This window comes from Colobus angolensis, unplaced genomic scaffold, assembly GCF_000951035.1.
Source record: "Colobus angolensis palliatus isolate OR3802 unplaced genomic scaffold, Cang.pa_1.0 Scaffold42, whole genome shotgun sequence".
Taxonomy (NCBI): Eukaryota; Metazoa; Chordata; class Mammalia; order Primates; family Cercopithecidae; genus Colobus; species Colobus angolensis.
The window spans coordinates 5,593,807-5,606,217 of record NW_012117599.1 but is presented as its reverse complement, the minus strand read 5'-3'; the positions used below and the strand labels follow the sequence as shown (position 1 = coordinate 5,606,217).

General features: G+C 46.9%; 1 protein-coding gene across 2 annotated transcripts in view; it reads left to right on the top strand.

Annotated features, from left to right (window-relative positions):
• The window catches only part of RFX8 (RFX family member 8, lacking RFX DNA binding domain), a 76,676-nt gene extending 67,562 nt beyond the window's left edge, over positions 1-9,114 (top strand). For both annotated transcript variants that reach the window (XM_011956590.1, XM_011956591.1), the window contains 3 exons: positions 2,065-2,179; positions 5,385-5,701; positions 8,750-9,114. In XM_011956590.1, coding sequence (XP_011811980.1) covers positions 2,065-2,179; positions 5,385-5,701; positions 8,750-8,926 — 609 coding nt within the window. In that variant the 3' untranslated portion in view covers positions 8,927-9,114. The remainder of the gene's footprint in view (positions 1-2,064; positions 2,180-5,384; positions 5,702-8,749) is intronic.
• The last annotated feature ends 3,297 nt before the right edge of the window (positions 9,115-12,411 follow it).

Below are 12,411 nucleotides of genomic sequence, written 5' to 3'. Positions count from 1 at the left end.
ACTCCACCTCAAAAAAAAAAAAAAGAAAGAAAGAAAAATAGTGTTTTTGTTACTGCATGCCTTTGAAGGTCTTGTTTTTGTAGAAGAGCTTGGCTGATTTTTACAAACCAGATTATTGTCAATCAAATGCTCAGACTGTTGAGATGCATACCCTTGGGCTTGTCAGAGATGCCCCATGGCTTCAGTTAGCATCTCGCAGTCAGCGAGCAGAGGGCAGTTTGGGCCCTGGAGGGGCTTCTATGTTGGGGGACAGGAAGTGCCGTACTGTGGAGGTGACGGGAAGGACGCCCAATGGTGTTTATGGCTGACTTGCAAACATTTGTGCAGAGAGAGCCCTGGTCACTCAGAGCTGCATCCCTCGATGCTTTTAGGAAGTATTCCTGTGGGTTTTTGTTTTTGTTTTTTTAATTGAGGTGGAGTCTTGCTCTGTCACCCAGGCTGGAGTGCAGCGGCGCAATCTCGGCTCACTGCAACGGCGCAATCTCGGCTCACTGCAACCTCCGCCTTCCAGGTCCAAGCGATTCTCCTGCCTCAGCCTCCAGAGTAGCTGGGATTACAGGCGTGCACCACCCTGCTCAACTGATTTTTGTATTTTTAGTAGAGATGGGGTTTTGCCATGTTGGCCAGGCTGGTCTCGAATTCCTGACCTCCAATGATCCGCCTGCCTCTACCTCTCAAAGTGCTGGGATTACCAGCGTGAGCCACAGCGCCCAGCAGGATCCCTGTGCTTTTGTACTCTCATTGTCCCTTCAACACAAAACCCTCTGCTGAACACCGATGGGAGGGGCCCTTCCCAAGAGTCCGTCTCAGATGGTGAGGAGTACTGAGGAGGAGGCTGCTACCGAAAGGACCTCATGTTCCCCGAAACTCAGGGCCACTTTCTGGTGTGCCAAGGCTTTCGCTGGGGCAGAGGGAAAAGAAGCAATGACAAGAAAGGGCATTCTTGGTTTCTAGCCAGGCTCTCCATTTCTTCCTCAAAGACATGTGGGGGAGCTGTGGTGGGTCCACAGGCATGTGACTGAGGATGAAAAGAGGCTTGGAGCATGCCTATCAACAGATGCATTTGAAATCCGTGACTCAGGGCTTACAGATGGCTTCAAGTGTGGTCCAAGGCCGCTCTCCATCTGGGTAGAGGGAATCTCTTAGTCTGCATGCAGCGGCATCTTACTGGTACACAGTTTAGTGCCAGTGAGGCTGTCAGATGATCTTGGTTCCACTGGGTGCAGGGGCTGAGACTTTCCAGTTTGGAGCTTGCTTACACAGCAAGCATGACGACCAGCTTTTCCAAATAAGCACCACTGCTTTTCATTATTATGGGATTCTGTGCCCCTTTTCCACAACCAGATTTGACATGCAGGAGTGCAGGAATAAAACAGCCCCTGCCCCTCTTGATGCCATTCCAAGTGGACTTCAGTGAGGCTGTCCCTACGGTGTTCGTTTCTGTGTCACACATCACAAGTGACCTCTTTTTAAAAACTGTGTGGTGCTGGGCATGATGGCTTATGCCTCTAATCCCAGTGCCTTTGGGAGGCTGAGGCAGGAGGATCACTTGAGCCCAGAAGTTAAGACCAGCTTGAGCAATACAGTGAGACCCTTATCTCTACCCACCCTCCCCCCAAAAATTAAATTAGTCATGTGCAGTAGTGCATGCCTGTAGTCCCAGCTACTCAGGAGGCTGAGGGGGGAGGATTGCTTAAACCTAGGAGTTCGAGGCTGCAGTGGGCCAAGGTTGTGCCACTGCACTTCAGCCTGGGGAACAGGAAGACCATGTCTCCAAAAAAAAAAAAAAATTGCATGGTGATTTTAAGAGAAAAAGTAAGCCGATTTCCTACCTCCCTCCTCTCCACCGACTTCAAAGGGCTGTGCCCTGGAACCATGTCCAGGGAAGACAGAGAAAGACCAGACATTGGCCCCTGCTGCCTCACTTCCCACTCTTGTTATTTCATCTTCCTTCTTTGGCTCTTTACAACTGCATGTGCATGACAAATGTGTGCCTTTGAAAACATACTATGCTTCTTGATTTTATCACAAACTGCAGCCTTTTTTCTCACAAAAACTTCATAGCCCAGCAGAAGCAAAGAAGAGTTTATCAAACTGGCCGCCGGCTTCCAGCTGAGATGGAACCACCTTCTCACTGCTGTGAGCAAAGCCATGACCCTCTGCCACAGAGACAGTTTTGGTAAGTCAGAGAATGAGAAAATATTGTGTGTTCTACCTTTTAAAAATGTCGTTATGGCGTAAGTATTTTGCATATTGCTATGTAGAATCCAGCCATCTTCTTTTAACCTTTTTATGTAAAATATAACATAGACACAGCAAACTATACAACATGATAGTAATTTTTATTTGTAGTGTCAGTGTGATAGCCTGTCAAACAGATGGACCATGCTTTTCCTTCCTGTTTCATCACCGTTAGACACACAGGAAGCTTCTCCTGCTTCTTGAATTATGAGCTGTGTGACATTTTGAGGAAAGCACTGAGAGAGACAACTGAGATGAAGGACGAAATGGGTTCTTTGAAGCACTCATACTTAACTCTCAGGAATAATGATTAAATGGCCATTGTATGCAGATGGTAGAAAGAGTGAAGTAATGTGCATTTTGCAAACTTCTTGGTCAAATTACTGGTCGTCTTCTGTTGGGGAAGGTTGCATCTTTGATGCAGTTGCCTTATAAAAAGGGTTGTAAGGGGCTGGGTGCTGTGGCTGACACCTGTAATCCCAGCAATTTGGGAGGTTGAGGCAGGTGGATCACCCGAGGTCAGGAGTTCGAGACCAGGCTGACCAACATGGTAAAACCCTGTCTCTACTAAAAATACAAAAATTAGCCGGGTGTGGTGGCGGACGCCTGTAATCCCAGCAACTCTGGAGCTTGAGGCAGGAGAATCACTTGAACCCGGGAGGCAGAAGTTGCGGTGAGCTGAGATCACACCATTGCACTCCAGCCTGGGCGACAAGAGCAAAACTCCACCTCAAAAAAAAAAAAAAGAAAAGAAAAAAAAAAAAGGTTGTAGGAAGGGAAGTTCACCACTCAGCTCACCAGCTTCATGGAATGGATCATTCCTTCAAAAGGTATTTCTTGCTTCCCAAGCACCTTCCTGGGCACTGGGCATACAGCAGTGGAAAGATAAAGTCTCCACTCCTGTGAGTTTGCACAGTAGCTATGGCAAGTGATCCCTTCACAGACAGCTGCCAGATGCTGTCACAGCAAGAAGGAAGAGAAAGCAAGCCCTATTCTAGACCAGCTTTGCAGACACCTTGGAGCTCCTGAGGGCTGCCGCTGTCAGCTGCCATATAGGTGACACTCACTTATAGTGGGACTCTTCCCTTCAATGAAGTCCAGACTGACTCTGCTATATGCTCATGCTCTTCCAGAGCAGAGAGAGAGCAGAGTTCACGTGCATCACGGAAAGAAATCTAGTCCCGAATCGGGTGTGGTAGCCCAGCACTTTGGGAGACTGAGGCGTGCAGATCTCTTGAGCCTCGGAGTTTAAGGCCAGCCTGGGCAATATGGTGAAATCCTATCACTGCAAAAAAAAAAAAAAAAAAAGCAAAAATTAGCCAGGTGTGGTGGCCCAGTAGTCCCAGCTACTTGGGAGACTGGGGTGGGAGAATTGCTTCAGCTGAGGCGGCAGAGGTTGCAGTGAGCTGAGATCATGCCACTGCACTCCAGCCTGGGCAACAGAGCCAGACTCTGTCTCAAAAAAAGAAAAGAAATCTAGTCTAATTGTTACTTTTCCCAGTCTACCTTCTCTGTACCTCCATATGAAATCAATGTATTCACACCAGTAGTTTGAACAATGGTTTCAAGACTCGGACTGTGATTTTCCAAGGTTAAATAGGCCAGACGATGTCCGGCTCACTTCAGGCAAGGTCATGCCTTCCACAGGGGCAGTTACCCCTCACCCAGATCCGTGGAGGGATAGAACACTACTCAGGGAAAAACTTGGGAAGGGCTTTTGAAATGGATGAAAAGATTACCTGAAATGGACAAAAGGCTTTGAAATGGACAAAAGGTTGGCACAGCCTTCTGGATTATCTCTACCTTCCATTGTCTTTGAGTTATTTTTATAGCTCTGTAAAGTTACAGCAAACTGATAATGCAGATGACCCTCATCCACAGAAATACAAGTTGGTTGTGTCAGGTGGTTGCCATTGATACTGCCCTGAGGACAGATCCCTTTTGCATCTATTCGTCACTGTCAGCATTCTTTTCTGTGTATAGTATATAGTTAGTACTTTGAATTCTCTTTTGAACCAGTGGCAACATTTTAACTGATGTAGCAATGAGATGTAATATATCATTTAATTAATGAGTTAAATAAAACCTTTGATATGTCCTTTTTTTCTTCTTCTTGAGATGGAGTCTCACTCTGTCACCCAGGCTGGAATGCAATGGCGCGATCTCCGCTCACTACAAGCCTCCTGGGTTCAAGCTATTCTCCTGTGTCAGCCTCCCAAGTAGCTGGGACTATAGGCATGTGCCACCATGCCCGGCTAATTTTTTGTACTTTTTAGTGGAGACGAGGTTTCGCTGTGTTAGCCAGGATAGTCTCGATCTCCTGACCTTGTAATCTGTCCACCTCAGCCTCCAAAAGTGCTGGGATTACAGGTGTGAGCCACTGTGCCCGGCCTGATGTATCCATTTTATATTTTAAGAGTCATGGTTTTACCTTTATTTAAAACTTATCTTTTAACAATTGCAACAGGCCAGATGTCCCCGTCTGTTTCTCAAGCAAACATTAATGATTGTTTTCCTTTCTGGGAGTGCAAAGGCCTTGGGATTTGGAGCATTCGGCTAAGTCACATACCCTCCTGTCTCTCTGACGACAGCACTTGCAGGCCCACCTGAGAAGATGCCTCTTGCAGGTGGAACGCCAGCCAGCCTCCTTACTCACTCCCCACACAAAGAACTGCAGCCACAGGGTCTGCAAGAGGGGCAAGGCACTACGTTTCAAGCACCACAAAACAGCAGCAGCCTTCCTTCTGCATGCTGCCCCCATTTCCTCCCACCCCTGCTGGACGTTCCTGTGGATCATACATGGGGCACGGTGAGGCTGAGGGGCACCCTCTCCAGCTCTGGGAGCAGCACCCAGTTCCCTGTAGGGTTTGCTTTCCTCCCATCTCACACTGGATGGATTTTAAGTTCCTTTTCATGGCTTAGGCTATTTAGCTTTCAGTCCTTTCTGTCCAATAGCTGCCCTGCCAAGGGTTTTCTACTGATGGATGCTACGTAAGAGGCCCACCCAGGCCCCTTCAGGGTCAGCTATTGGAACGAGGCTCATGTACACAGGTGTCAGCCACAGAAAAGTTCTTAGTTTCACAGTGATTTGTTTATTGTTTGTCTATCAAATGTATTCATTTTTGGTTATTATCTAAATGTAGGCTCCTGGCATCTGTTTCACTTACTGCTTTTGGAATATGTGATTCATATACTTCAGTCATGCCTAGAGGAGGAAGAGGAGGAGGAGGACATGGGGAATGTCAAGGAAATGCTACCAGATGACCCGACTCTTGGCCAGCCAGACCAGGCACTTTTCCACCCTCTGAATTCCTCATGGCCCCAGACGTGTGCCGGCCCCAGCGTGGAGTCACTGGGGGTGACGCCGACACACATGGGCCGGGGCCGATATCCTGTGGGTGTGAGCAACATGGTCCTCAGGATCCTGGGCTTCCTGGTGGACACTGCCACGGGCAATAAGGTAGGGACACCAGGACCCCCTTCCATACAGCTGTTTCAAGGGGAATAAGAGCCACAGGTGGTTAGGAAAACCCTCAGGATCACTTGGTCCAAACAATGATAAAGGATTCTACAGTCATCTTTCCCCTAGGTGATTTTGCCGGGGCAGGGGGAGTTTAATTCACTATCTGTTGATTACTGGTCGGCTCAGGTTTGTGCAACATTAATAGGTGCCTGGCATGATTAGAAGTGTGGACCCTCTGGATGGCCTGGGTCTTTCTTGCCTTCCCAGAGTGTACTTGGCCTGGTTAGACTAACTCAGCAATAGCACACCTAGCGGTGGTGTATCACCTCTGCGGGGCATGCACTGAAAATGCCCCTAGTGTTCAAAGAAAGGAAATGTCGGGTGGTCTGAACAGAGAGGATTTTGAAAAGGTTACATTGGGATACCTGCTGAAAGACATAAAGATTAGAGTTGCTATTTACCCAACACCTACTATATAGCCGCTGTGTATATTATCTCAAAGCCATGCCATCCTGTAGAGTATTTGTTCTTGTCATTGTCATTTGATGGATGAGGAAACTGAGGCTCACAGAAGCTGAGTGACTTGCACGAAGTCACACAGTAAGGAAATGCAAGGAAATAGTGGAACAGAGATTGGAGCCCCAGCCTGTTTGATCTCAAATCCATTCTTCACCTACAACCCTAGACAGGAGGTTGTTTTATGCCCTGAGGAGTGCAGGACGCAGGTTGGAGAGGTTGGACATGGACCTCAGTGCCATGAAGCAGAGCTGGGCTGACGGAGGAACAACTGAAATGCCTGCATTGAGGAGCGTGGAGTGAGCTGGTGAAAAAAACACTGACAGCAATTGTCTTAGGACTAATTTCTGTGCACGTGTTTGATGTTTAGCTGCTCTCCATCTTCTTTTTGTGCCCACAAGTTCCCCTATCGCACAGATGAGTTGTGCTTAATAGGAAACTGAAGCAGGTGCAATCATTCAACCTGAAGCAGGTTAATAGTGGTCTCGGCCACGGCAATGAGTCACAGCCTAAAACTCTTCACGCGTTAGAGTCCGCAGAATACTAGGAACCTTCCAGGGCCCTTTCCTTCTTGAGCAAACTCTCATTCCGAGTTCTCCAGTTGCAGAGATCTTGCACACACTGTTATTGAGCAACACTTGGACAAGACACCTCCCTAGATCAAAAAAAAAAAAAAAAAATGACAAAGCAAACCACCACAACAACAAACCAGGAGCCAGGGAAATGCGTGTCTCAGGTTTCCCAGTTCTCTATCTGCGTTTGGCCTTTGTTTCTCACTTTGATGATAGTAAGTCACATATCCAGGTGCATTCAGTGCTCTCTATGAGGTGGATTCAGATGTTGTCTGTAAATGAGAAACTCACCTCCTCCATGAGTGTCCATGTGAAAGAAGCAGACATGGTCAGTGAAGCATGCAGTAGTGAAACACTGACCCTAACTTGGGGGTGCTGATGAGAGCTGGGCCTCCTTAGCTGGTGGCAGCTAGGGCGCTTTCAGGAAGCAGGTGTTTCCAGGCAGTTGGCAGAAAGAAGGCCCAGTTAGATCTGAAGAGGCAATGGCTTGGCCAGGCTATGCCTAGGAGAATGGCTCTCCCTGCTGCTGTACCTGGCGGCAGAGCCCTCCAGGGGCCGCCAGTGGAAAGTACCTGAGTGTACTCTGGAGACATTCCATAGGGCCCTAGCAGGGCCAGCATTCATGCTGGGCTGCAGTGTTCATCTCCAAGTGAAAGTAAATTCTTTGCGCTCATGGGCTGGGGCAAGAGGTCAGAGTGTAGCATGACAATTTGTTAAAGGAAAAACAAAAACATCTTTCAGTGACGCTTGTTAAAGCACCATAAGGAAGGCTTTATCTGTAAGGAAGGCTTTATTCAGTACCATCTCCACTGGGCTTTAGCAGTCGGGTAGGGAGATTGGGTGTAACTCTCAGTATAGCAGGGACAGGGTGGCGAGTGCGGAATTTGTAGCCCAGGAGCCGGGTGGGGGTCAGTGGATGGGAACTTACTAAGAAGAAATGTCAGAGGTAAGGGGGATTCTGGCTAAACCCACCTAACAGGATTCTTGTAGAAGTCCAGCCAGCTGGGGTGACCAGACATCACCTGGAGGCTGGCAGAGGATGAGGAAACTGATCAGATGTGGAGATGGGGCATTCTTGCTAAAGTGACTCAGCAGGGTTCTTGCTAAAACTGGATTTTACAAGGAAGTGGGCGAAGGAGAAGGTTCAGGAGCCGGACTAAAGTTCAGCGAAGTGGAGAATGTTAGTCAAATTACATACAGATGCTTCTTAGTCAGCAGGGTAACCAGGAGTAAGCTTTTACCTCTTCAGCCAGTTAGAAGCTTGAAGAGCAGACGCTGACAGTCTCCCGGAGCTGAGCATTTAAATGCATGTTTTCATCTCAATGAAACGGATGTTACCATCAACCCCATTTTACAACTGGCGTAACTGAGGATCTTGAAGCGTTGGGTAATTTTCCCAAGGTCACCTCACTGATCATTGGGACAACAGGAATTTACACCTCCACAGATCTTTGGAAGACTGTCCTTCTCAGCATTCTCTCCCTGAGAGCGTTTTCTACCGTCTGCTTTAATTCCAAAATTGGTTACTTGAGACTAATTATTAAAAATACCTTCAAGTCTGACAAGGGCAATCCTGGTACATACATTTCTGGGTTCAAATTCTACTTCTTCCCCTTATTAGCTAGAACCTTGAACACATTGCTTAACTTATGGGCATACTCATGTCTTAATTCCATAGGACCCAGCTACTTGGGAGGCTGAGGCAGGAGAATTGCTTAAACCCGGGAGGCGGAGGTTGCAGTGAGCTGAGATGGCGCCACTGCACTCCAGGCTGGGCAACGAGAGTGAAACTCCATCTCAAAAAAAAAAAAAAAAAGAATAAATGCATGAACTTCTCCTTTACATCCCAGGGTGGGACCACGGGCTTGGTAGAAGAATTCAAATGGTAGTTCCTGCAACAAGGAATAGTATAACTGTCTCTTTTTACCTTTTGCCTTTAAACATTTCCCTCTTGCAGCTCATCCAGGTGCTGTTGGAAGAGGAAACCACCGAAAGTGCGGTTAAACTCAGCCTTCCTATGGGACAAGAAGCCCTCATAACCCTGAAAGATGGACAACAATTTGTGATTCAGATATCAGATGTACCCCAAAGCTCTGAAGACATTTATTTCAGAGAAAGCAATGCTAATGTGTGAGATTATTTATTTGAATAGAGAATAAGAAAACTGATAGACTTGCATTCTCAAAAATATTAAATTCTAAAGTTTTTCTATTGACGAAAGACGATGTTATGTATGTAATAGATGTAGCATTGTCTATTTTATGTTTATATGTATTTCTAAGGAGGTGGTTTTGATAAAATATATAAACTGATTTGGAGAATAATTTTTGCCTGTATTGCTTTTCTTTGAGGGCTTTCCGAGTATTTCTATTTTGAGACAGAGCAGAAAAGAAATTTGAGAATGCTTGTTGGGAGTAAAGAAATGGTTTAAGGCTCCAGAGAAAGAAAAAGTTCGAAGAATACCAACTGGTACAAGCAGTAAAATGCCAGTGGTAATATTTTTCCTTCTCTTGGTGGTGCCTCGATCGAAATAGAATTTGTAGATAGATCCCCTCAGGCAGTGAGGAACAGAAAAAAAAATCAATGTGATATCACTGTTAAACTCACTCACTGGTCCATTAAACACCTTTGGTTCACTATCCCGATTTTCTTTTTTTTTTTTTTTTTTTTTGAGACAGCGTCTTGCTGTGTTGCCCAGTCTGGTCTTGAACTCCTGGGTTCAAGTGAGCCTCCTGCCTCTACCTCTCAAAGTGCTGGGATTACCAGCGTGAGCCACAGCGCCCAGCAGGATCCCTGTGCTTTTGTACTCTCATTGTCCCTTCAACACAAAACCCTCTGCTGAACACCGATGGGAGGGGCCCTTCCCAAGAGTCCGTCTCAGATGGTGAGGAGTACTGAGGAGGAGGCTGCTACCGAAAGGACCTCATGTTCCCCGAAACTCAGGGCCACTTTCTGGTGTGCCAAGGCTTTCGCTGGGGCAGAGGGAAAAGAAGCAATGACAAGAAAGGGCATTCTTGGTTTCTAGCCAGGCTCTCCATTTCTTCCTCAAAGACATGTGGGGGAGCTGTGGTGGGTCCACAGGCATGTGACTGAGGATGAAAAGAGGCTTGGAGCATGCCTATCAACAGATGCATTTGAAATCCGTGACTCAGGGCTTACAGATGGCTTCAAGTGTGGTCCAAGGCCGCTCTCCATCTGGGTAGAGGGAATCTCTTAGTCTGCATGCAGCGGCATCTTACTGGTACACAGTTTAGTGCCAGTGAGGCTGTCAGATGATCTTGGTTCCACTGGGTGCAGGGGCTGAGACTTTCCAGTTTGGAGCTTGCTTACACAGCAAGCATGACGACCAGCTTTTCCAAATAAGCACCACTGCTTTTCATTATTATGGGATTCTGTGCCCCTTTTCCACAACCAGATTTGACATGCAGGAGTGCAGGAATAAAACAGCCCCTGCCCCTCTTGATGCCATTCCAAGTGGACTTCAGTGAGGCTGTCCCTACGGTGTTCGTTTCTGTGTCACACATCACAAGTGACCTCTTTTTAAAAACTGTGTGGTGCTGGGCATGATGGCTTATGCCTCTAATCCCAGTGCCTTTGGGAGGCTGAGGCAGGAGGATCACTTGAGCCCAGAAGTTAAGACCAGCTTGAGCAATACAGTGAGACCCTTATCTCTACCCACCCTCCCCCCAAAAATTAAATTAGTCATGTGCAGTAGTGCATGCCTGTAGTCCCAGCTACTCAGGAGGCTGAGGGGGGAGGATTGCTTAAACCTAGGAGTTCGAGGCTGCAGTGGGCCAAGGTTGTGCCACTGCACTTCAGCCTGGGGAACAGGAAGACCATGTCTCCAAAAAAAAAAAAAAATTGCATGGTGATTTTAAGAGAAAAAGTAAGCCGATTTCCTACCTCCCTCCTCTCCACCGACTTCAAAGGGCTGTGCCCTGGAACCATGTCCAGGGAAGACAGAGAAAGACCAGACATTGGCCCCTGCTGCCTCACTTCCCACTCTTGTTATTTCATCTTCCTTCTTTGGCTCTTTACAACTGCATGTGCATGACAAATGTGTGCCTTTGAAAACATACTATGCTTCTTGATTTTATCACAAACTGCAGCCTTTTTTCTCACAAAAACTTCATAGCCCAGCAGAAGCAAAGAAGAGTTTATCAAACTGGCCGCCGGCTTCCAGCTGAGATGGAACCACCTTCTCACTGCTGTGAGCAAAGCCATGACCCTCTGCCACAGAGACAGTTTTGGTAAGTCAGAGAATGAGAAAATATTGTGTGTTCTACCTTTTAAAAATGTCGTTATGGCGTAAGTATTTTGCATATTGCTATGTAGAATCCAGCCATCTTCTTTTAACCTTTTTATGTAAAATATAACATAGACACAGCAAACTATACAACATGATAGTAATTTTTATTTGTAGTGTCAGTGTGATAGCCTGTCAAACAGATGGACCATGCTTTTCCTTCCTGTTTCATCACCGTTAGACACACAGGAAGCTTCTCCTGCTTCTTGAATTATGAGCTGTGTGACATTTTGAGGAAAGCACTGAGAGAGACAACTGAGATGAAGGACGAAATGGGTTCTTTGAAGCACTCATACTTAACTCTCAGGAATAATGATTAAATGGCCATTGTATGCAGATGGTAGAAAGAGTGAAGTAATGTGCATTTTGCAAACTTCTTGGTCAAATTACTGGTCGTCTTCTGTTGGGGAAGGTTGCATCTTTGATGCAGTTGCCTTATAAAAAGGGTTGTAAGGGGCTGGGTGCTGTGGCTGACACCTGTAATCCCAGCAATTTGGGAGGTTGAGGCAGGTGGATCACCCGAGGTCAGGAGTTCGAGACCAGGCTGACCAACATGGTAAAACCCTGTCTCTACTAAAAATACAAAAATTAGCCGGGTGTGGTGGCGGACGCCTGTAATCCCAGCAACTCTGGAGCTTGAGGCAGGAGAATCACTTGAACCCGGGAGGCAGAAGTTGCGGTGAGCTGAGATCACACCATTGCACTCCAGCCTGGGCGACAAGAGCAAAACTCCACCTCAAAAAAAAAAAAAAGAAAAGAAAAAAAAAAAAGGTTGTAGGAAGGGAAGTTCACCACTCAGCTCACCAGCTTCATGGAATGGATCATTCCTTCAAAAGGTATTTCTTGCTTCCCAAGCACCTTCCTGGGCACTGGGCATACAGCAGTGGAAAGATAAAGTCTCCACTCCTGTGAGTTTGCACAGTAGCTATGGCAAGTGATCCCTTCACAGACAGCTGCCAGATGCTGTCACAGCAAGAAGGAAGAGAAAGCAAGCCCTATTCTAGACCAGCTTTGCAGACACCTTGGAGCTCCTGAGGGCTGCCGCTGTCAGCTGCCATATAGGTGACACTCACTTATAGTGGGACTCTTCCCTTCAATGAAGTCCAGACTGACTCTGCTATATGCTCATGCTCTTCCAGAGCAGAGAGAGAGCAGAGTTCACGTGCATCACGGAAAGAAATCTAGTCCCGAATCGGGTGTGGTAGCCCAGCACTTTGGGAGACTGAGGCGTGCAGATCTCTTGAGCCTCGGAGTTTAAGGCCAGCCTGGGCAATATGGTGAAATCCTATCACTGCAAAAAAAAAAAAAAAAAA